The sequence below is a fragment of the Dermacentor variabilis genome, chromosome 10, assembly GCF_050947875.1.
Source record: "Dermacentor variabilis isolate Ectoservices chromosome 10, ASM5094787v1, whole genome shotgun sequence".
NCBI lineage: Eukaryota > Metazoa > Arthropoda > Arachnida > Ixodida > Ixodidae > Dermacentor > Dermacentor variabilis.
Window position 1 is genome coordinate 117,803,578 of NC_134577.1, and position 23,664 is coordinate 117,827,241.

Genomic DNA, 23,664 nt, shown 5'->3' on the forward strand with positions numbered 1-23,664 from the left:
TCCTTGCGCATGACGCTTGTAAAGGTGCGCAGGAAGCCGCTACGGAACAGGTCCCACGTTGTCAAGGTCGACTCCCTGTTCTCAAACCACGTTCTGGCGGCGTCTTCTAAGGCGAAGTAGACATGCCGCAGCTTGTCGTCGGAGTCCCAGTTGTTCAATGTCGCGATTCGTTCGTAGGTCTCCAGCCATGATTCCGGGTCTTGAGTCGCTGCTCCATGGAAGGTTGGTGGGTCCCGAGGTTGTTGTAGGATAACGGGGGACGCTGGGGCAGCCTATGGGGTTGTCTTGACTACGATCTTCCTTGTCATCTCAGGTATAAGTCCGTGCTCTGGGGGCAGTCCTTGCAGTCTGCGGCTAGCACGCTGGTCTTGCGCGATTTTGGTTCTGTCCTCGGGCTTCGGGCTCGGATCGCGGCTTTGCGGGCGTTCGGTACATGAACGCACAAGCACCTCCACCAGATGTCATGTGGTAGTGTCGGTGAAGAAAGCAGCAATACGGTGGAATACAAAACTAGCTTTTATTGGGCGAACCTGTGCCTACGAAAACAGACTTCACTTATAGCACAACGATAGCGGCGAACACGGTCGGCCATCATAGGAAATCTGATCAGCGGGTCAAGCGCGTCGGCCTTTAGAGAGCAGTCGTCGAATGTTCCAGACTAATCGTTCGGATCCGCGTGCTTTCAACAGTTCTACACCATTCATGTCAGGTGATGAAATCAGGTAACATAAGGTTCGGCGACAACAGACAGCGGATAGAAGCATCGATAACTTTCCAGAAACTTCGGATGAATGCAGTCGCGTCAAGCGCTGTGCGATAACATTTCTTAGGCGACGAAACGTGGTCGGTCCGATAAAGATAAGTACACGTGTCTATACGGTCGGCATCCTGACCCAAGGTGCCTCAGCAGCAACATCAGACAAAAAAGAAGGAGGCCCCAAGAAGCAGATCACCGGGGGTCCTATTGGCATGCAGCACCACTCAAAATAATCAGGTCAGCTGGGCGCAAGTCGCATCTCCCACTGCCAATGCTAAGAATACACCTACAGCAATCACACAAAACTCAGAGTACAAGAAAATAGTAGAAGAAAACAAAATACTTCGAAACAATTTAGCCGAGCTACGAGCCGAGTTTGAAGCCTTTAAGCGCATGGCAAACAGCACATCAAAGCAACCCATACAAATTGCGGAACACACTTCCAAATCACCACCGCAGACATCACTGCAACAAAGTACCGCCTCCGGCGCTCAATCGGTAACGCTGGAACAGTTAGCACAAAACATGCAACTAATGTTCACAGAGCTACACCAACTCAAGCGAATGGTAGAGGATGTGCAAACAAAATCCGCAGCCGTCCCCCGAAAGAGGGTCAGTCAAAGTCCGGGAGCTCCTACCAGGACACCGAAAGCTATAGAGCACACTGAAAGTCACAGTAATATCCATAGATAATATGGCAAACAACACAAAGACCGGACACATTGAAATATGGCAATGGAATTGCTGCACGCTACGCACTAAATTGGCTAATTTCACGCACTACATAGAATCGGCGTCAATCCCTCCCGACGTTATCTGTATTCAGGAAATAGGGAAACAAAAGCAAAAACTCAAAGGATACGAGCTTTATGCTTACCCTGACTGCCCTCAAATAGCCGAATTTGCCAAGAAGGATGTCGCGATTAGCGTAAATTATTTTTTGGGGGAACCTATTCAGCACCAGATAATCACGATTTGGCCACAGAAAAAGGGCAAACCCAAAACAATTATTGTCAATGTTTATAGTTCTGCCAGAGAAAAACAGGCGGATTTCGATAACGTGGTGGCCACCGCGGTGCGACTTGCTCAAGGTAGGGACAAATTAATATTGTTAGGCTACTTTAACGCACAACACTCAAACTGGGGCTACAGTAGAGACAATCCCAAGGGCATCTTGTTAGCAGACGTTGTAGAGCGCTACGGACTTTTCCAGCTAACTCAACCGGATCTCCCAACGCGAATCGGGAACAGCGTGTCCCAGGACACTTCCCCCGACCTCATGTTCACCAACAACGAAAGTGAGACGCGATGGACGAACCTAGGTGAAAACCTAGGAAGCGATCACTATATCTTAAGCATATCGGTTAATGCAGCCAGGATTCGAAGAGCTATTGGCAAGGCAAGGCTACCCGACTGGACCAAATTTCGTGAAAAACAGAAAACAATCGGCAGCATAACAGACGTAGGAGAATGGGCCGAGCAGATCCGTGTTATTCACTCTGGGGTCACAAAAACAATTAAAACGACAACGGAGGCTCCAGCCGTGGATCGTCACGTCTTCCATCTCTGGGAAGCCCGGAGAGGCCTCACAAAAAGATGAAAAAGGCAGAAGCTTAATCGCAAACTCAGGATACGGACAGCTCAGCTAGCGCAGCAGCTGCTGCGCTAGCTGAGCTGCTGCAACTAGTGAGCTAGTTGTGCGTATTCGTTAGCTTCCTAGGAAGCTAACGAATACGCACAAAAGTTAAGCAACAGCAATTGGCGTCAGTTCAGCGACTCGCTTCTGGGCACGTTGACTACAAAGAAAACATGGCGCATTCTTCGAAGTATGATTGACCCGGGAGGAACAAAAACAGTCACGAATAACACACTCAAGCTGCTTGAAAACGAGTGTGAAGGTCGGGAAGCTGACATGATAGACAAAATTAAACAGATATACGTAGGAGCTGTTCCGAACGGGCAATTCACCAAACCCGTTTACGAAGGTCAGGACCAACCGGAACTGGACGCCCCCATAACCTTTGAAGAGGTTTACGCAACGGCACCCTCCTTCAGGAAAAACAGGACCCCATGGGTAGATCAGGTCACGAATGCAATGATTCGCAATCTTAAGTGACGACACGCTAAAGAGCTTGACCAAATTCTTTAACGACACGGTCTGGACAGAGGACGGCGTCCTTCCAAAAGAATGGAAGGAAACAAAAATTATTCTTATTCCAAAACCAGGTAAGCCTCGTAACATCAACAACCTTCGACCCATCTCCCTAACGTCGTGTGCGGGGAAACTCTTTGAAAAGGTTGTGCAGGTTCGGCTCTCGAATCACATAGAGCTAAACAACATGTTCCCCTCCAACATGTTCGGTTTCCGACTCCACGTGTCAGCGCAGGACGTTTTTCTATTACTAAAGCACGAGGTCCTGCACCCCAACAGAGGGTCGGACGATAAATTTGTACTGGCATTGGATATCAAAAAGGCCTTCGACAGCATCTCCCACCACACTATTCTGGAGGGACTGGAAGCGGTGAAGTGCGGAACGCGAATTTATAACTACGTGCGCTCGTTCCTCAGCGACCGCACGGCCACAATTGGATTAGGCTCCACGAGGTCCGACACCTTCAACTGTCCCGACAGGGTACCCCTCAGGGAGCTATACTCTCTCCACTACTATTTAATGTAGGGATGAGAAAGCTAGCCTTGGAGCTAGATAAACACCCGAATCTCGGCTGTGCCATATATGCCGATGACATCACGTTCTGGGCTCACCAGGGTTCCTACGGGGACAAGCAAGAAACTCTTCAAAAGGCCATAGACGCAGTTGTGGAATACGCGAGGGCGGCGGACATGGCATGCGCACACGAAAAATCGGAGTTCATTCGGGTGCGTGCGAAATACGCAAGAAAGAAGGACTGGGTGCGACTCACTCTGACTCTCGACGGGGCGCCAATCCGTGAAGTGGAGACACTCAGAATATTGGAGATGTGGATACAGCAGAACGCTGGAACATCTCACACCCTTCAAAAACTAAAGGTGGTCACAGGAAACGTGGCCAGAATGATACGGAGAGTGGCAAGAAGCAGAGACGGCCTAACTGAGGGATAGACCATCAGCCTGGTTCACGCATTCGTAATTAGCCGAATCAGATATGCCCTTCCGTATCAGGCTTTGACAAACCAAGAGATTATACAAGCAAACACAATAATAAGAAAAGCCTTCAAAGCCGCACTTGGCCTTCCCGAATGCGCTAGCACAGAGAGATTCGAGGGACTGCCTGCACAATACTTTTGACGGGTACGCAGTCGCGACGTTATATGCTCATAAAGAACGACTTTGTTCTTCAACTCAGGGCAGGGAAATACTGCCGAGGTTAGGATTTTCCCTGAGACCCCAGTATTGCGGAGAGGAAACGGCACAGATAGATCACAATGTTCGATCGCACATCGCGGTGGCCCCAATTCCCAAAAACATGCACCCCAAGTACCATCTCGGACGACGCAAAGCAAGGGTAAAGACCCTTCACAAACGTTTTGGCATGGGGCCAGGGGTGCATTATGCGGATGCCAGTCGAGCCAGCTCAGACAATTTCACCATAGTCTCTACATGCAAGAACATAACAACGGCATCCTTCAAAACCGCCTCGGCATGCGTGGCAGAGACTGCAGCCATCGCCTTGGCCATTCAGGACGCCGAGCGCCAAACCAATTCGGCTGTCATATTATCCGACTCACAAGCGGCTTGCTGCCTGTTTTTACGGAACGGCACCTAAATCAATAATAAAAATTTTAGGCGCTCAACTAGAGGGGCACCACACTATCGTATGGTGTCCGGCACACGAGCGACTGGAAGGAAACGCGAGGGCAGACCGTATTGCTCGAGGACTAAACGTCCGAGCAACGGCATGGCCTAACGACGACCTTCCACCGAATTCTCGTGACATCCTCCTACAGCAAAGACAGCAGCGGAGACGTTTTGGACATCCTCACTCCGATTTAAACAGCCAACAGGAGAGGGACTGGCGTCGTATTCAGACGAATACATACCCCAACCTGCACCACCTCCACAGAATACACCCCACGAGGTTCACTGACGAGTGCCCGTGGTGCACAGACACACCCACACTAAAACACATCACATGGGAGTGCCCCAGGAGGCCACCGCACATAGACAGCCCCGTATTACACCAACATCCACTAATGAGGAATAGGCAAGGAGGAATGGCTTGCGGACGAGGGTCGGGAGAGCCAGTTGGCTCTTCTGGACCAAGCCCAGCGAGCCGCTCGTGCCAGTGGGGCCCTGAAATAGCGGCTCCAACCATCGTGCCTTATTTTAATTATATTGAATAAAGTTACTCTTTCTTTTTGTTCCGTATTCTATGTCACCTCCGTGTCGTGTGCTAAACAGCTTCGCTAGTCATCCACCTTCACAGAAGGAAATGGTTTTTGATTTATTAAACCTTGTTCCTCACGAAAGGTTTCGAGTTCTTTGATACCTTATTTAAAGGCAGGTCTTGGATAAGTTATGTTTCGGTGCTGATTCATTAGTCTTACGAGCGTGACCTGATGCTGTGCTTGATCACGTAATATTTACTCTTTGAGTTTGCCTCTTCACAACATGTGCGCTTATTCAAAAAATCAGGCGGCCCAAACGCTCAGCCACTGTACTTAGTCGAGCGTGTCAGAGAGCAAAAATTATTACACTCCCAAGTATGTTCGGACAAATATTTCAGGCATAAGAAAGCACGGAATCTGGAGATACATACAACGCGTCTAGCTATGAGCCATGTCATAGTCATCTACAAACCATCACCTAGTCGTGCAAGAAAAACGAAGAAAGCTGTGAAACAAACCTACAATTTTGTGTTAACATTTGAACATGGTTTTGGACCTTGCAACAGGTAGACTTAACGCGTTCCCCAACATTAAGAAAACGCTTTGAGATGACGTTTTCTTTATACCTAAAATTTAATCTTCTATGTCATGATGCCGCACGTCGCATGACCCCCAATTACAAGTGGATTCATACTGTAATAAAAATATCGCATAACATTCCACATCTTCGTGAAAACAATGAATCAAATAATATCCACAAACCCAGTCTTTATTCATGGAGTTAAAGTCTTGCAGATTTTTACGTCGGTAATGCTGCATTTCTCCTGAAGTCTTCGAGGTTTTTTAAATACACCGACGATACAGAGTTTAGCTCCGTTTACGGGCACCATCTAATTGAAATTGCACGCGGTTCTTTTTCCAGTCATTCATGTGCTTTCAGCTAAGTCCACCTAATATCCATTTTAACACATTAGGGTGATTCGAAATATAAAGTTAAATGTGTGACAATATTCTATATATCGCAGTAGTTGAGAGTAAATAATTTAGACAATGTCTTCGACAGAAAGTAGTAAAGCATTCTTAGCATAACGTAGAATAAACTTGCATTTGTCTTTTGTCATTGTGTAGGACGGCCTGATAAACGCCTGCTGAACTAGAAAGAATTTCAGAGTTCTCATGACACTTCCCTAAATGAGCATTCTGCTTCTTCTCTCTAAAGCTAACTTAAGTTTAGCCTTCTTCAGGAGCAAAACGTCTACGTGGAGCTTGTGTCTTTCTCGTCTCATTATTGAGTCCCGTTTTATGGCCTTTTGCAAAATGATGGCAGCGACCTTCACAGCATCGGCTGCATCGGCGACATCGTTTGATGCCTCCTGGTCCACACGCTTCAACTCGGGAAATTTCTCGAGGAAGGTTTTATCCACGTCGTAAAGGCACGGCAGGCTCTGAACGCTTCTGTCTTCAAGGAGACGAGAAGGAGAAAGGAAAGTGTCTTGTTCCCCGCATGCAGACGGTGTGAGTTTAGAGGTGTTCGGCGCGGTCTCCATATGGCATACAGCCGAGGGCGTCATGGAACTTGGGGTGCGCTGGTACGGTGCCGTCCTCCAGCCGCTGTACTCGGCGGTTATGTGCACGGGGGACTCGTCGTCTTCAAGACCACCTGCCTGCCACCACTCGGTTTCGTACACCTCCGTGGCCTCTGAGCTCTCCTCCAGACGAGCCACCGCCTCCTCGCGGCTGGAGCTGCGGCAATGAAAAGATATGGACACGGTTATTGTAACTGCGCAACTCAGCACACGTTCTTCGACAATGTTTACAACTTAGATATAGATATTTTTATGCGTCTTATTGTGGCAGCGCCAGTGTAGTTTCTTTGTTCCGCGCACCACCGACGCCTGCAATAGATAACTATCTGTACACCTACAACATATTGTGAGGATTAGGACAACCATTCTTTGGTTTGCGTTCATTCACAAAAATGAAACAATGATGAGGAAAACTTTAATACCAGTTGTCTAGGTTTATGTTACAGTTCTTCAAATGGAGACAAAGGCACATCAAGCAGAGCACTAAGGTAAAGGCTTTAAATTATTGACGCTAATTAAGACATATCATGGCAAATAACCGAGTTCTTGCAGTCGCCAAAATTGTCCTTGGGCACTTCAGCCCATATTGCGTGATTCACAGGCTAAACAGTAAACCGACATTAAAATTGCTGGTGGAGAGAACTGCGCCACAATGAAGGAGATTGTGCAGGAACATAACATAAAAAGGAAACAAAATGATTCGGGCAGAAAGCATCGAAGGCAATTGTAGATGTCAGTGATACCTTCCTGCGTAACATGCCACATATTGCCATGTCATCCACGACTCACAATATCATATGGGCATATCAGCAGGGACGTCAAATCGCAATCTTGCTGCCAACCACAATTCTAGGCGTTACAATGACACAGTATATCTTGTTATAACCACAGCAGCCCAGTTGACACTTGGCAGTGGCCTGCACTACCCCGCGTATTTTGGCTGCAACTTTGTTGCAATGTCTATCCATTAAGAGTCTGCGCTCGACGCGAAGATTGTTGCGGGTGCAGATGTACAACAATTCAGAGTAAAGGACATATAGACGCTGTTTTCTGCGACCTCCCTGCGAACATGGCTCAGTGGTTGCAGATGGGGCTGCCTCAGTTGGAGCACCACCTCCTTACCTACTCTCCTTGTGCGTAACGTCATCCGAGAGTCAACTACCATTCAGATGCCTTGTTCTCCTCCTCCGCTTTCTTTCTTTGCTGTTTACGGCGTTTGCCTACAACGCGCGAAATAGTTCTGAGTTCTGAGATGTCGTCGAGGTTATGAAGTCTTCTGACATCCCTGCGTATCCATGCTGCAGACGATGTTCGTGCTGTGTGTCTTGTGTAAGAAGACTAATATAACTTACAGAGCTCCTTTTGGGCCCTGTGATGCGGGGCTTTTCTTTGCTGGCACGATAGCGAGAATCTCGCCGGTCCTCGGGCGCTGGCGGTGCCGTCTAGTTGGCTATGTCCATTGCCTCTTGTGAGGCGCTGGACACGCGCTTTTGCGAGCTGTTTGTTTAATGTTAACGCCTCGTCGCGAGCGACTAGACCCTTGACGCCACCAGCCCGGAGGTCGATGGCCACTTCTGTGACGGCAGAGCAGCGCATGCTGCAGCCGCCAACAAGGCGGGTGGCGTCGCCGGGGGGGGGGGGGGGGGGGGGGAGAGGGGAGGAGGGGGCCTGTGGCGCTGCCCCCTGACACGCCACTTCGGCAAAGCTGTTCTTTGGCAGTTGTGATACCCGCCTGTGAGCCTCCTTGACTGATGTATTTTCTTTGATTTTGATTATAACAGTCTCTTTCTTATGTCCATCCATATTCCTTTCTTCCAGGGCGGGCATGACCGCGAATATGCGGCATGCTCGGCATCACAGTTCACGCATTCTGAAGCGTTTTCGCATGTTTCAAAGGTACGTTCGCGGTCAGTACATTTAGCACGTTTTTGTCGGCCCGGCCATTCTGGGAACTGTAACCGAAAGGGTGGTACTTAGAGCATCGAAGAGAATTTGTAACATATGGCCTGACCCGGATCTTCACATAGCTTGCCTCGATTGTCCGGGGCAGAATGAGTAATCGATTTGCCAAAGCGAGAGTATTGGATGCCCAGTTTTGATCTCCTTGCCGTCGCAACTTATGATAACGCATTCAACATTGACCACGACATTTCGCTCGCTCCAGCCTTCCAATAATTCAGCTTCTGTCAGCTCCATCAGGTCATCATCGGAGACAACACCACGACTGGTGTTCACAGACCGGTGCGGGGTTGTTGTCACTGGAATTTCCCCGAATGACGTTAGGTTAGGAAGGTTTTTGCGTTTCGCATTGCGGAGTTCTAAAAGGAGATTACCACCAGCCATCTTAGATGCCTTGTAGCCTGCTCTATGAGCTTCCGTGAGAGATTTTCACACGAGCAAAGGTGAAATTCTTATTGTCTTCAGGTTTATCAGAATGGATGACATGGAATCGGGGGAAGTTTTGCAGTCTGTTTCCAGGAAAAAAATGAAAAGCATGTTCGGTGCAACCTCGTTTCTGAGGGCGATCTGGAAGTTTGGGGAAGGAAACATCCATGTATCTAGATTTCGGCACAAGCGCCAGCCGCCCATCGTGGCGCCCAACAAGGGGACTCCACAGGAGTTCTAAATATAGACAAGTCTTGCGGGCGCGAACTGTACGTTTCCACTATAACCTAATTTGTGTTGCCACGATTACTCATTCCACAGAAGGTTACCCCTTACTGCCAGAAAGACCGGAAATAAAAAGAATTGAAGTGAGAGAGAAAGACGAAGATTGAAGAGGAGGACAGGAAAAGATGACTGCCGATTTCCTCCAGGTGAGCAAGTCCGGAGGCTCTTTCTATGTGAAGCAGAGGCCAGAGAGGTGTGTCGCCACCATCAGAAAGCCCTAAACGTCCGAGCACTCGGCATCGGCTCAACCACCAGGATTCTCCTTTCTCCTGGCACGGCTAAGCTGCGCATGGCTACACGGGGGGAGGGTCCGACCCTGATGTGCTCGGGTACGTGGTGTCGCAACACACCAAACGCCTGCTGACGCACCTGCGGGGGCCACCGGAAGACAGAAAACTACTTAAGCTGCTGCCACGGCAAGCCACTTCGGGACCTGGCGCCGTCATGGACGCCAGACACAGGAACACACGCACCCATGTTCCCCCGCGTACTCAATTCGTCGCCGTCGCACGTTGCGGTTGGGTCGAGAGCCGGCGTAGATGAGGGAGAAGCGCACTACGCCCACTCCCGGTTCTTCCTCGCTCTCGCGGCGCGCGCACCCTTTTCGTGACTCGCTAGAAGGTATCCGACGGGCGAGGAGGAAATTCCTCTTACAAAGGTAAAAAGCTATAAAACAGCGCCACCGAGGGAGACCCTCTCTGGCTCCCGACCTCGAACCTGCCGGATGGGAATAGCTGCCTGACTATCCCACACAATTAGGCGAACCTATTTATTACCCATTAGACAGTTCACTTCCCTCTGCAAGTGTTTCTTGTTACTTGTTAATAATTACTTATTATTTTTATGAAATAATAAAGTCGAGCTTAACAAGGACCTTTCAGAATTTTTCCAGTGAATACATATCAGACATTTTTCGCAGTCAACAACGTAGCAGACACTAGGACGACACCACTTAGAGCCGAATACACTTCCCAATATACTCCCGAACCAGAACAAGCCATCGAACTTGATTTATATCTTGAAACTGTCAGTAAAGAAATTTTAAGCCAATCCAAGACATCTAAGCGACCTAAAAACATAATCGCCTCAGAGAGTCGTATAATTTAAAATCTTAGTTACCGGAATAACATCGTTATTAAGGAAGAAGATGAGGGTGGAAGGATGGCTATTTGACCACTAGGAAAGTACAAGCACGACGCTTACAGACAGCTAAACAACCCAGAACTTTACCGTAAGCCAGATAACGATCTAAAATTATCCTACACACTGACAATTACCAACCGGCTCAATCACTTTTGGTTGATGAACTGATAACGTCGTCAGAATACAAATTTCTTAAACCAAGCAACAAAACTGCCGGGCGCTTCTACCTCTTCGAAAAATTCATAAAATTCCATCCACTGAACACCGCTAACATCCCAAGGGGCCCGATAGTATCAAACAACAGCCCAACATAGAGCATATACACATTCCTTAACCACTTCCTTGGCGACTCTCCATAACACTTCCGTCATTTGTACAAGATAAGCCCCAGCTACTGAGAATTATTGAGGACAATAATAGTAAATGCACACTGCCCAAAAACATAATTCTCGCAACACTAGACCTGACGGCCCTGTACACCAATATTCCAATCCCCGATGGTTTATCTTCGATGAAAGCAACGCTATCTAAGCACAAAGCACAACACTCTATTGAAGTCTACTTGTCTTGGATTATTTATAACACACAACTACTTCAAATTTGAGAATTACTACCTAGAATATATGGGACAAGTATGGGTACGCCTTTTACACCAAGCTATAGTACGCGAACATACTTATGAGATTATAGAAACAGATTCACTATCGCGCTGCACAGACAAGCCTCAAACACATTTACGATACATCGAGGAAATATTTACAAGTGGTAGTGACGGTGAGGAAGGCAGCAAAACCACAGAGAAAGAAATTCAACAAGAGGGGACACTCGGCGAAAACTGGAAACTGGAAACACGTCACGCCTAGTGTTAATCCCATCCGTTAGATGACGCGAGAAACGGAAAAAGAAAAAAATGTGAAATGAACTTACAGACAACGTTTTATTTTTTTATTCTTTCCCGCTAAACCTAAAGAAAGTTTTGCGAAAATATGCTTGTACTACGCGACCAATTTTTCTTGCGCCACCTAGCAACAAGCTGGCGGCACGCCAGACACGTCATATGATGCGTCATGCGCCAGACGTGCCACCGAAGCGAGCGAGCCCGTCTGCGCATGTGAAGTTCGCCTGTTCGGCGACCCGTCTCTTTTGGATGTACTGTTTGTTGGGCTCCCGGCGTTTTCTTGCGTTCTTTCTGCATTTCCACACGCCACCACTGCACTATTGGACTATGGCAAGGTGACAAATTTTGTTTGACAATCAGCGACGCATATCAAAGCTAATTTAGGCTTACGGCAGAAAACCGACACTAGTGACGCAGTTAGCGAAAAACAGCTCGGCCATTCTGGTGCAGTTAATTTGAGCTAATGACTTGTACTGGGAAATGCTTGCAACGATTTCTATGAGCGCCCAAGCATCATCGTAACTTATTTCGGTATTTTTGGGCACGCTTTCCGCACCCGGCTTGGTGGCGCAGTTAGCTAAAAGCAGCCCGACCATGGTGGCAGTTTTTGACGATTTCCCTGGTCCCCAGCAGTATTGTATTTCGCTACTTTTTGGGATGCTTCTGAAGTACGCGCGCCGCGCCTGGCGTTGTGCCGCAGTCAGCGAAAAGCAGCTCGGCTCTGTGTCGCAGTTTTGCGTGTACTGAATCTTACTGAGACAAGTTCGTGACGCATTCTCTGACCCCCAAAATTATTGTAATTCGAAATTTTTGGGATACTTTTGAGGCATGCTCGCCGCGCCTGGGGCTGTCAAGAAGTTAGGAAAAAGGCAAGCCGGCCGTGGTGACAGTTAGCTTGGCGTGTACTGAATTTTAGTGGAGCAAGTTTGTGACTCATTTTATGGCCTTGCAACAACATCTGCCTTCTTTCGGTACTCACGCTTGTCGAAAACGCGACGAACGATTGCCAATAGGGATAACACGGGAGTCTGTTGCTTGCGTCGGCAGGACGCACAAACGATAACGCCGAGGAGCTCGAAAACCAAGAACTTCAAAATTCTGTCTACTGAGCGACTGAAAACAGGCTTTGCACCCACAAATTTATCTTGAGTGCGAGTAGAAGGCATTCTGCGAGTGTGTAACATGGTCTGGCTGAGCGCCTGTGTTGTGGCCACCTCTGTGTACTTTGTACCATCGCGTCGACTTAGGCCAAGTTGTTTTGGAAACGTCCAGTCACCCGTGTATTTGTGCTTTCATAGTGCAGGAAATAATGCCCGGGCAGGAAGCAATGCTTCAAAAATCGGATGTTTTCTTAACATTTTATGACATTGTTTGGGAGGAGTCTATATGCTACAAAATGTGTGCAAAAGTGAATTTATTTGTAATGCCGCCCTTTCACAACATACGCACGTTTCGCCTCTACACGCACTATTCCTGCTAGGTCTATATACCAATCTCTCTCTCTCTCTATATATATATATATATATATATATATATATATATATATATATATATATATATATATATATATCTTGTTCCGGGCTATAAATTCCGAACAATTTATACAGAACAAAATAAACATTTAATCGTTTTAGAAGACGCCTTGCGTTTTCTTATGAAATTGCATGTGGCACAAATTCGGTGGAGGTTTGTAAAGATCATTCGCAATCATTTTTACTAAATAATAAAACGATACCGCGCCAAGGCCGCGCGTGGCTCAGCAGTGGAAGCGAAAAAATTTACGCGCTGATCAGCGGAGCCGGCGTGGCGCGTACCAGCTGGCGCTCAAAACGCGCGCGCCCAAAACCGGAACCAGAAGGAGTAAATGCCATCCGCTTGGTGCGCTACAGTGAATTCAGCCGCTGTGCTCTATGGGAGTGTCCGCTCTTGTGGAATTTCTCTATGGCAAAACTGTGAATGACGAAACTAGCCGTTTATTGGGCGAACTTGGGCCCTCAGAAGCAAGCTACACTCAAAGGACAACAATAACGGCAAACACAGTCGGCGATTGTCGAAAATCTGATCAGCGGCCGTCAAGCGCGTCGGCTTTTATACATCAGCCATCGAAGGTTCCAGAGTAATCGCTGGTGTTCGCGTGTCTTCCTGAAAGTACTACAGAATTCGCGTCGCACATGCAATCAGATTGCACAAGCTTGGGTGACAACAGACGATGTGTAGAAACATCGATAACATTCGAGAAACTTCTGATACGTGCAGGCGCATCCTGCGCTGAGCGATAACGTTTGTTAGACGGTGAAAAGGGGTCCGGCCAGGGTGTCTACCAAGTTGACATTTTAAAATTTCCGGAATTTGCCAGGTTTTCCCTGAGTGCCTTTGAAAATCCTTAGTGACACAGAACTTCGTTTTATGTCAAGACGGGCTGACACCATGTCGCCCGATGCTGTCACTCTCTAAGTAAGCATAGTAATAAATAAAAAAGGGCTTAATGCAGTTTGAATAGTAAGGAGCAATGTTTATTTTATTCAAAATAGAAAAATGAAGGGAAGGGTAGTAAAATGTACAGCGAATAAAATATAGAAAAATGGTAAAGCCTATCGCAAATTGAGTTGAACATTTTCAAATAAGAATGAAAAGAGATGCACACAGAAGCAAATATTTTCTAAAATGCGCTATTTCTATCAACTGATAGCAAGCTCATTGGTATAAGGCCCGAACTTTGCCACAAGTGAGGTTCTCTCAGCAGCTGGAAAGTCATTCTCGGCTGTGCTGACCTACTCTCAGCCCTTGTACAATGCCTCAGTGTTGCGTTCCAATACTTTAAAAAGTATATTTTGGTTTGGATGAGGGTCACCTGCACCTCGGCGTCAGCCAAAACTTTCCTTTATAAGTTCAAGCTCCTTCAAAGAAGAGGCGGCACAGTTCAGTTGACGATCATTCCTCAACGCGACGGTCCTTGCTGTTCTCGTCCTCTTTCTGCCACACGTTCGCCCTACGGACTATTTGAATCATCTTCTTGATCAGTTGTACATCAACGTCCGATTTTTCGGACTGCCTAGGGGACGCTAAAACGTCCGAGAAATCAGGCAGTCCGAAAAAATGACTGCATGTTCTTTTAAAAAGCCCCGAAGGACACAAATCACCACAGGCACGTCCGAAAAAGCTCTGAAGGCCTGTCAGTACAGTCATTAGGCATATCGGTGCTTGTACTGTGACAGGAGATGGCGGGTGCACGCGTGTATAATTAGGGAAAATCTATTGTTTCCCATGACAATTGCCCCTTCCCACGCTTGTTAAGCTTCACCGCAATATTTCACGTGAGCTTCAGCGCGTAACATTTCTGTGCTGAGGCAAAGATGCCTTTTGGGAGCCTGCATTATGCAACGCGCCGTGCTTTCTAAGCTTCGAAGCCAGTCGCGAGTATTGCAGAGGCGTAGTCGGGACCATTGCTAACAGCGGCGAATTCTTTCAATGAAAAACACGGCACCGAACGGCAAGAACGTTTACAGCGAACGTGGAAGGTAGGCCTCACGTTGCCGCGGTGGTGGCTACGGCTGCCAGCGGATCTGCGACGAGCGCTGGTTCGAGGAGGCGAGATAATCAAAACGGCGGTGTTGGCTTTGATTAATTCCGTTTAGGAGCTGCGGTCACGACAAAAAGTCCGCAAAATCGGACGGCGAAGGGTGCTTGCGTCCGGAATTTCAGACGCTCTTATACATTGACTCTATGGGGTACATGGTGGTGCCGCGAAGCCGTCCGCATTATAGGGCATGTCCCAAAAATCGGGCGTTCGGAAACTCGGTCGTCGGCTGTACACTGGAAACTCCTCCAACCGACGACAGGGCGTCAAAGGCAACTCGTTACGGTTCCTCTCTGTTACTCGAGCCAGCATTAGGACGACTTTCGTCCGCTTTCAATAAAACGATAGCTAATTTTCCCTGATAGAAGCACAAGTTCCCTGAGTTTGCCCTGAGTATTTCCAGCTTATTCAAGATCTCTGAGAATTCCCGGTTTTCCCGGTTGGTAGACAACATGGGTCCCCTGAAAAAGACGACGAAGTACACGTGTGAATGGCACCCTCTCAAAAGCATCGTACGATGCTACAAACATAACTGGAAAACGAAAAAAAAAGGACACTTATTGAACGAAAGTAACAAAATAACACAGAAGCAAAGTGCAAAGTAACCCAGTCCAAAAAAAAAAAGAAAGTCCAAAGTTCAGCTATGCAAAGTCCCGAAGTTAGTTAGCGCTGGTAGTACGGCTCAAGCCGCACAACATGGACTATTTCAGGTCGTGAGCGGCGCCGCTGTGTTAGCGAATAGCCGTCTGACGCAACCTCATAGTCGAGTGCACCAAGGCGCTGGATGATCTTATAGGTTCCGAAATAGCGGCGTAACAGTTTCTCACTGAGTCCTCGTCAGCGTATCGGGGTCCAAACCCAAACGCGGTCGCCGGGCTGCTATTCCACTTAGCGTCGTCGAAGACTGTAGTAGTGTTGGCTGTCGGTCCTCTGCTGGTTCTTGATGCCAAGGCGGGCGAGCTGTTGGGCTTCTTCGGTGCACTGGGAACGCTGCAAGCGTTCGTCAGGAGCGGACGTTCGATGCATGGGCTCCGTTGTGTAAACAAAAAGGGGTTCTCTACCGCGGACTCAGCTAGCTAACCGCGCACTTGGTTACAAAACTAGCTTGGCCGAGTGGCCCGCGAATGTGCCACTGTCGGCCAGAAAACGCGACGCAAAGTAAGGCTCTCGCGTACACTCGCCCCAAGCGGCTCCCACGCAACAAGGGCGCCTCGCGAACTTGGGGGAGCCAGCAGACACACAACCTTTCTCTTTGAAATGCAACTTTACTCTCAACGACACAGGCTACTGTACACCGCCAGGGTCGTAAAACGCGGGACTCGAGGCGGAGGGAGATGCCTGCGGTCAGCGAAGGGGGGGTCGAACCAGGGGGGGGGGCGGCGAGGCTGCAGGCATGCAGCCCGCCGCTTGCGGGACTGTCTCCTCGATGTCTTCTAGGCACCTCGATTTCTTAGAAAAACAGGGTCTTGTAGTGAAGGCGCAGTGTTCGTTGCTTACAGTTGACAATATTCGATTGCGGCGGATTACAATATTGGATCACCGTATATTTACCATCGACGGGTTCCCTTCAACGCCTGGCATCGCCTGGTACCACCAGTGAACCTGTGAGTGCCATATTCTCGGCGGTAAAGACTGTCTGACTTATCAGCACTACGCGAAGAGCGCTAACCCTAACGGCCGATTGGTTTGGGTGCCTCACCGCAGGAGAGACGCAGGTGCGCCCGCGGATGCGCGTCATGGCGTTCGCGCAACGCTCGGTCTAACGACGTTCGCCGGTGAGTGCTCCCGCTTCACTCATGACTACCGCGACTACTATGAATTCCCTAAGAGGCTACGACCCGACGGAGACGGACTTCAGTCATGTACCAACATCCCAGCAGTAGCTGATGCCCCCGCAGGATCTCCCGAAGGAAGACAACAGCCATGGCTGGAACATATGGTCCCGGCGCAACAACGAAAGAGCGGCGCAAGCTAAATCGACAGCTCCCAAGCAAGAGCCGGAGCAGAAAGAACGCCGAGAGCCTCCCGCACCGAGACCTCCGCGTCCACCGAGTTTAAAGAATTTTCCATACAAGGTCATCATCCGACCTAAAACCACGGTGGATCTGCAATCTGTGGCTCCACGCTCCTTCGATCTCGAATTCGGGATCCAAGCGGCCCTCGACACACCGCTACAAGAAAAGCCAACTCTGCGCGTTGTTAGCCAGCAGACCATTATAATGATATGTACTCACTGTGAGGAAGATGCGTTCCGCCTCGCCAAGCTTAATAGTCTGCACCTCGACGGCAAGAGTATAACGGTCACCGCCTATGTTGCCTTGCCAGAGGATGTTTGCAGGGGTGTAATACATAATATCAAGCTTGAAGTGGGTGATGACTCTATCTTCCAAGACGTCTCCTCACCCAGCCATACAATCCTGGGAGCGCGCCGTCTGGGCAAGACTACGTCGGCAGTCATCGTCTTCGCCGGCCAGAAAGTTCCATTCACGGTCAACTACGGGTGGTCAGAGCGCCGCTGTTACATCTACCGGAAAACGAGGGCGGCTTGCATCAACTCTGGAATGCCAGGTCACCGAGCAGACGTCTGCCCGAAACCCAAGGGGGCTGCTTGCCAGAACTGTGGAACGCCGAGTCCAGATGAGACGCAAGAGTGCGCACCCGTTTGCGCGCTGTGCAAGGGTCCGCACAAGGCTTATTCAAGGGACTGCAAGGAGAAATTCCACAGACCGCTGAACAAGAACGCTAGTGCCACGTCATCAAACGCGGCATCAACAACGGAACTTGAAGAAGGTAGGAGCAGGCCGAGGCAGAAGAAGCGGCCTGAACAGCGATGGCGAGGAGCGTCGTCATCAGTCTCCCACTCTCGTTCCACCTCTCGCGGCCGTTCGAGCTCGAGACGCCGGGGAACCGGCTCCAACCAGAGCGCCAGTCACGTGGAGGCGGGTAAAGAACAAGGGAAGGAGAACCTCACGAAGACCACCGGATCGCTGAAGAAGACGTCCTCGGGTCAGCTCTCAGATTCGAAGGTGAGCTTTGCAGAGTGGCCTCCCCTCCCCTCGTCCTCACCGCAGAATAACACGCAGTTGGCAGCACTCAAAAAAGAGATAGAAAGTCTTAAAAAACAAGTCAGCGCTTTAGCAATCCAAAACCAAGAGCTTAAGCGAGCCACTACTAATGCAATAACGCCGGTAACTCAGCCGACTCCTCAAAGCTAAACACAGCAGGTACCTAGCTCCCAGCCTGCCTTAGGCGAGGTCTACCAACAAATTATCCAAGGACTCCGATCCTTCACGGAGGAGTTTCGAGCCTTCCCAATTTACGTGAACGCCCAATTCCAAGAAATTCGAGAGCAGACTGCAAACAGACGATACACGGAGAAGGCAATTTCTGCACTTCGGAAGGAACATGCGGATAAAAGACGTAAGTCCAAATTCGCTCGTACAATGCAAGTGCACGAGCTCTCCGATACGGACTCACCATGCCAGCTGAACCTAGAATAAAGATCTGGCAGTGGAACTGCCGGGGCTACAGGAGAAAGCAGGCGGCTCTTCATCTCCTACTATCTCAGGAATCTGACCCACCGGCAGCTATCCTAATTCAAGAACCGCACATATCAAACTCCAAGATTATGTTACTTATCAGCAAGACCAGTTAACTGCCACGTTAGTGCAGAAACTATACACTGCCATACTGCACGTCCCTTTCGAGCTGGATATTGCGCACTGTTATATTACTATTCTTCCTCTCCAAAGAGGAGCGACAAGCACGCATGTATTGAATGTTTACAGCCCTCCCAAAGACAAGCACGCAAGATTGGGTTCCCTCATAAAGAAATTTCTGAGCTTAGCGGGCGACTGAGGGCGACTTCAACGCACCGCACCCTTCATGGGGCTACCCGGTGGCGACACCGAAAGGCAGAAAACTGGAAGAAGTAGTGACGCAAGAAGGGCTATCGATCCTCACTGATCCCACTTACCCTATGAGGCTGGGAAACTGTTAGTAGAGATACGTGTCCGGACCTGACGTTCACCAAGAACATAAACAGCGCGATTTGGAAGAATACCGAACAGCACCTGGGAAGCGATCACTTCATCCTCTCTCTGGAGATAAGCGCAAACGCGTGCGAACGCAAAATAGGTATCGCAAGAATTACGAGCTGGGACATGTGGAGACAGGCCCGGGCATCTACTGCAAACCCTATTACAAACCTAGAGGAATGGCTTAAAGGTGAGGTGCAAGCTTTGAAAGCCTTTACGAAAGAGGTCTGCACGATAGAAGATAGCCCAGCGGTCGGTCCGCACCTTCTACAATTATGGGAAGCAAGACACTCATTGACAAAGAGATGGCGAAGACAACTGCTTAACCGCAAACTCAGGAAAAAAATAGACGAGATAAACAGAAAGGCAGAATCCTACTCGATATTCTTGGCCAGACAGAACTGCGATGGTATTCAGGGGAAGCCAGGTGTGCCAAAGACTTGGAAGCTCCTGCGTGTCTTAATCGACCCTAGCAGCAGCAAGTCGGCCACTAAGACAGACACCATCCCGGGTACGGACACAGAGTTGATGGAAAAGCTCAAGACCAGGTATCTGTGCACGGACCCAGTCGTGGAACAACCGGAGTATTCTGGGCTGCCGAATGCGAAGCTGGACATCCCACTAACGAAAGAAGAGATCAAAGCAGAAATAGCGGCCATGAAAAAAAAATGCAGGTCCAGATCAAATAACAGCAAAGCTCTTATTTAATCTCAGCGATGACACCATCACCTCGCTGGTGGAATGCTTCAACGAGCAGCATTGGGCTACAGGAACGCTACCAATATCCTGGAAGACGGCCGAGGTTCGGTTTATTCCGAAGCCGAACAAACCCCTTAAACTGGATAATCTAAGACCGATATCGCTGACCTCATGTTTGGGCAAGCTCATAGAGAGGGTCATCAACACGAGAATCAGTAAATACTTAGAAGAGAACAACCTCCTACCTAACACTCAATTCGGCTTTCGCCCTCACCTATCGACCCAGGACGCCCTCTTGTACCTATACAAGGATTTCCTTGAGACACCCCCCAAGTCACAGACAAGAGCCATCCTGGCACTTGATTTGAAAGAAGCGTTTGACAACGTTCTGCATAAAAATATTCTTCAAAGCCTCGCCGACACCAACTGTGGCGCCAGAACCTACAACTATGTCAAAAACTTCTTATCAGCAAAGCAAGCCACTATAAACTTCGGTGGAATAAAATCGGATCCCATCACTCTAGGCCCGAGAGGAGCTCCGCAAGGGGCGGTACTGTCACCCCTTTTGTTGAATTTGGCTATGAAAGATCTCCTTGGCCTTCTCTCCGAAATCCCGGGTATCAAACACACATTGTGTGCGGATGATATCACTGTCTGGTGCAACTCGGGGAGTGACGCCGAGATCGAGGAGCGTCTTCAAGCAGCAGCGCACACGGTAGACCACTACGCCAGGGAAAGAGGCCTCCAGTGTGCGCCGGAAAAGTCCGAGTTGCTCATCCTGAAGAACCGGAGGACACCCTTGGCACAGAACATCACGGTGTATATATACAATCACTCAGTGTACCGAAACCCACGGAGATCAAGATCCTAGGGCTGTATATCCCGCAGGGGCGACAGAACACCACCACTATGAAGAAGCTTGCAACGTATATCGAGCAAATCCTCCGGATGATGCATCGTATCAGAAATAAGCACCATGGCATGAAGGAAAGGGACGCCATCCGCTTAGTGCAGGCTTTCGCGATTTCTCAGATAATGTACGGGACGGCATTCCTTAACCTCCCCAAGTCGGAAATTGAAAAGTTGGAAACACTGATGCGGAAGGCCTACAAGACGGCACTGGGGCTACCAAACTCCACGCCAACGGCAAAGCTCATGGCTCTAGGAGTACATAAAGCCCTCAAAGAGATGTGGGAAGCACAATGCCTCTCACAACTCAATAGGTTCGCACTCACAAAACCAGGTAGAGATCCGCTCGAAAAGATCCATATTAATCTGCCCTATACGATAGACCAAAGGGAAGAGGTACCACGTGATGTGAGGAGACGCATCAACGTGTACCCCATTCCGCGGAACATGCATCCCGCATATAACGTTGAAAGGAGAAAAGCAAGAGGGAAAGCCCTGCAGAAGTAATGGGACGAGCAGTCTAACACCCTCTATGTGGACGCCGCAGGGCCAAAGAATGGAGTGATGACTATTGTGGTCTCAATGCTTTCAGGATCGACGGTGAATTGCGCCTCGATGAAAACATCCATCCCCACTCACGCAGAGGAAGCAGCTATTGCATTAGCTATAGCATCTAACCCCAACGCCGATGTGCTCACTGACTCCCAGGACGCCTGTCGCAACTTCAATAATGGATTAATTCACAGGTCAGGGTTGTCATTGCTGACTAAGCATCCACCCAGCCAAGCCTCAGTCATCTGGTTTCCCGGTCATCTGGAACTACAAGGAGGAAACGAAGCCGCTCACAGGCATGCCCGAGCTCTTCTATACCGGACGTCTCCCCCTGATGACCGTGAAGAGTACTGGGACCTAACTGCTGTATGCTGACAATCTCGCACCATACAGAACAGCCAGGAAGGAGTACCCAACACCACATAAATCTCTCAATAAGTTAGAAGAGAACACTCTTAGGAGACTAGAAAATAATATATACCCAACGCCAGCTAAGTTACACCAGTGGTACCCTACACTATATTCCCCGCAATGCCCACACTGTGGAGAGGTAGCTAACCTCTACCACATGGTGTGGGCTTGCCAATTTAATCCCATAGTTGAACCCCTTTCCAAATCCCTCAAAAGAGCAGTGGGAGGCTATTCTGGTCAGCGATGATCCTGACCGTCAGCACTGGCTGGTGGGGAGGGCCAGCGCAGCAGCAGTAACCAGTGGGCTACCGGAATAGGCGGCCCACCCACGAGTTCTACAAATATCCTGCAAATAAAGATGTTTTCAATAAATCAACCAATCGGTGCACTGGAGATAGGTGGCGACGTCGACGCTTTTTCGCCGATGACGTGCGGCGGCATGGCATCGAGAGTCGTCATAGAGTTCCTTCCGTAAGCCAGTTTGAACGGCGTTATCTGTGTTGTTTCTTCACTGCCGCGTTGTAAGCGAAGGTTGCGTACGGCAGGACGGCATCCCACGACTTGTGTTCGACGTCCACGTACATTGCTAGCATGTCGGCGAGAGTCTTGTTGAGCTGCTTCGTAAGACCATTCGTCTGCAGGTGGTAGGCAGTTGTCCTCCTGTGGCTTGTCTGGCTGTATTACAGAATGGTTTGGGTGAGCTCTACTGTAAAGGCCGTTCCTCTGTCGGTGATGAGGACTTCCGCGGCACCATGTCACAGCAGGATGTTCTCGACGAATAATTTCGCAACTTCTGCTGCACTACCCTAAGGCATATCTTTCGTTTCAGCAATGCGGGTGAGGTAGTCCATCACCAAGACGATCCACTAGTTTGCATATGTTGACATCGGAAAGGGTCCCAACCAATGCATACGAATCTGCTGAAATGATCGGCAAGGTGGGTCGATCGGCTGTAGTAATCCCGCTGGCCTCGTTGGCAGTGTCTTGCGTCGTTGGCAGTCACGGCAAGTCTTGACCTAAGGGGCGACGTCGGCAGTCAAGCGCGGCCAGTAATACTTCTCTTGTATTCTCGCAATTGTACGGGAAAACCTGAGGCGCCCGGCTGTCTGATCGTCCTGCAGGGCGTGCAGGACTTCTGACCTGAGTGCTGCAGACACAACTAGACGGAAGTTTGCACGGGCTGGGGAACAGTTCTTCACCAGGACGTCATTTCGCAAGAAGAACGAAGACAATCCGCGCCTACATTTCAGCGGGACAAAGTCGGTTTTGCCTTCCAAGTACTCCGCAAGACTTCTTAGCTCGGAGTCCGCTCGCTGCTGCTCGGCAAATTCGTATGTCCTTATTATTGCTAAAAAGGCATCGTCGTTTGGGTCATCTTTGGGCGGTGGGTCCACGGGAGTGCTAGACAGGCAGTCGGCATCAGAGTGTTTTCGTCCGGACTTGTAAATTACACAGATGTCATATTCTTGCAGTCTCAGGTTCCACCGTGCGAGGTGTCCTGAAGTGTCCCGCCAAGCGCGACGGTCGTTTACGACTTTAAACAGTCTACCATATAGGTAAGGGCTAAATATTGGTGTCGCCCATATCATGGCAAGACATTCCTTTTCGGCTGTAGTATAATTGCCTTCCGATTTTGACAGCGACCGGCAAGCGTTAGCTATCACCCGTTCAACTCCATCTTTGCGCTGGACTAGGGCGGCGCTATGCCTAGGCTACTGGCGTCAGTGTGGATTTCAGTAACGGCGTTTTCGTCGAAGTGCGCAAGTACCGGTGGTGACTGCACGTGTCGTTTGAGTTCTTGAAATGCGTCGGCCTGCGGAGTTTTCCACTGGAACTCGACATCACATTTAATTAGATGCGTCAGCGGCGCTGAGATGTGCGAAACGTCCTTGACAAAGCACCTGCAGTAGGTGCACATGCTAAGGAATCTACGCAATGCTTTTTGTCGACGGGCTGCTGGAACTTTGCGATGGCAGCGGCCTTCCGAGGCTCGAGGTGTACTCAAATCTTGCTGATGACGTGTCCCAGGAACAGCAACTCTTCGTGCGCAAAGTGACACTTTTCCGGTTTCAAAGGGAGTCCGGAAGACTTGATTGTCA

General features: G+C 49.2%; 1 protein-coding gene across 1 annotated transcript in view; it reads right to left on the bottom strand.

Moving 5' to 3' along the window:
* Positions 1-5,852: 5,852 nt before the first annotated feature.
* Positions 5,853-23,664, bottom strand: part of LOC142559687 (uncharacterized) — a 60,056-nt gene continuing 42,244 nt past the window's right edge. The window contains exon 2 of the mRNA XM_075671251.1: positions 5,853-6,826. Coding sequence (XP_075527366.1) covers positions 6,271-6,826 — 556 coding nt within the window. The 3' untranslated portion in view covers positions 5,853-6,270. The remainder of the gene's footprint in view (positions 6,827-23,664) is intronic.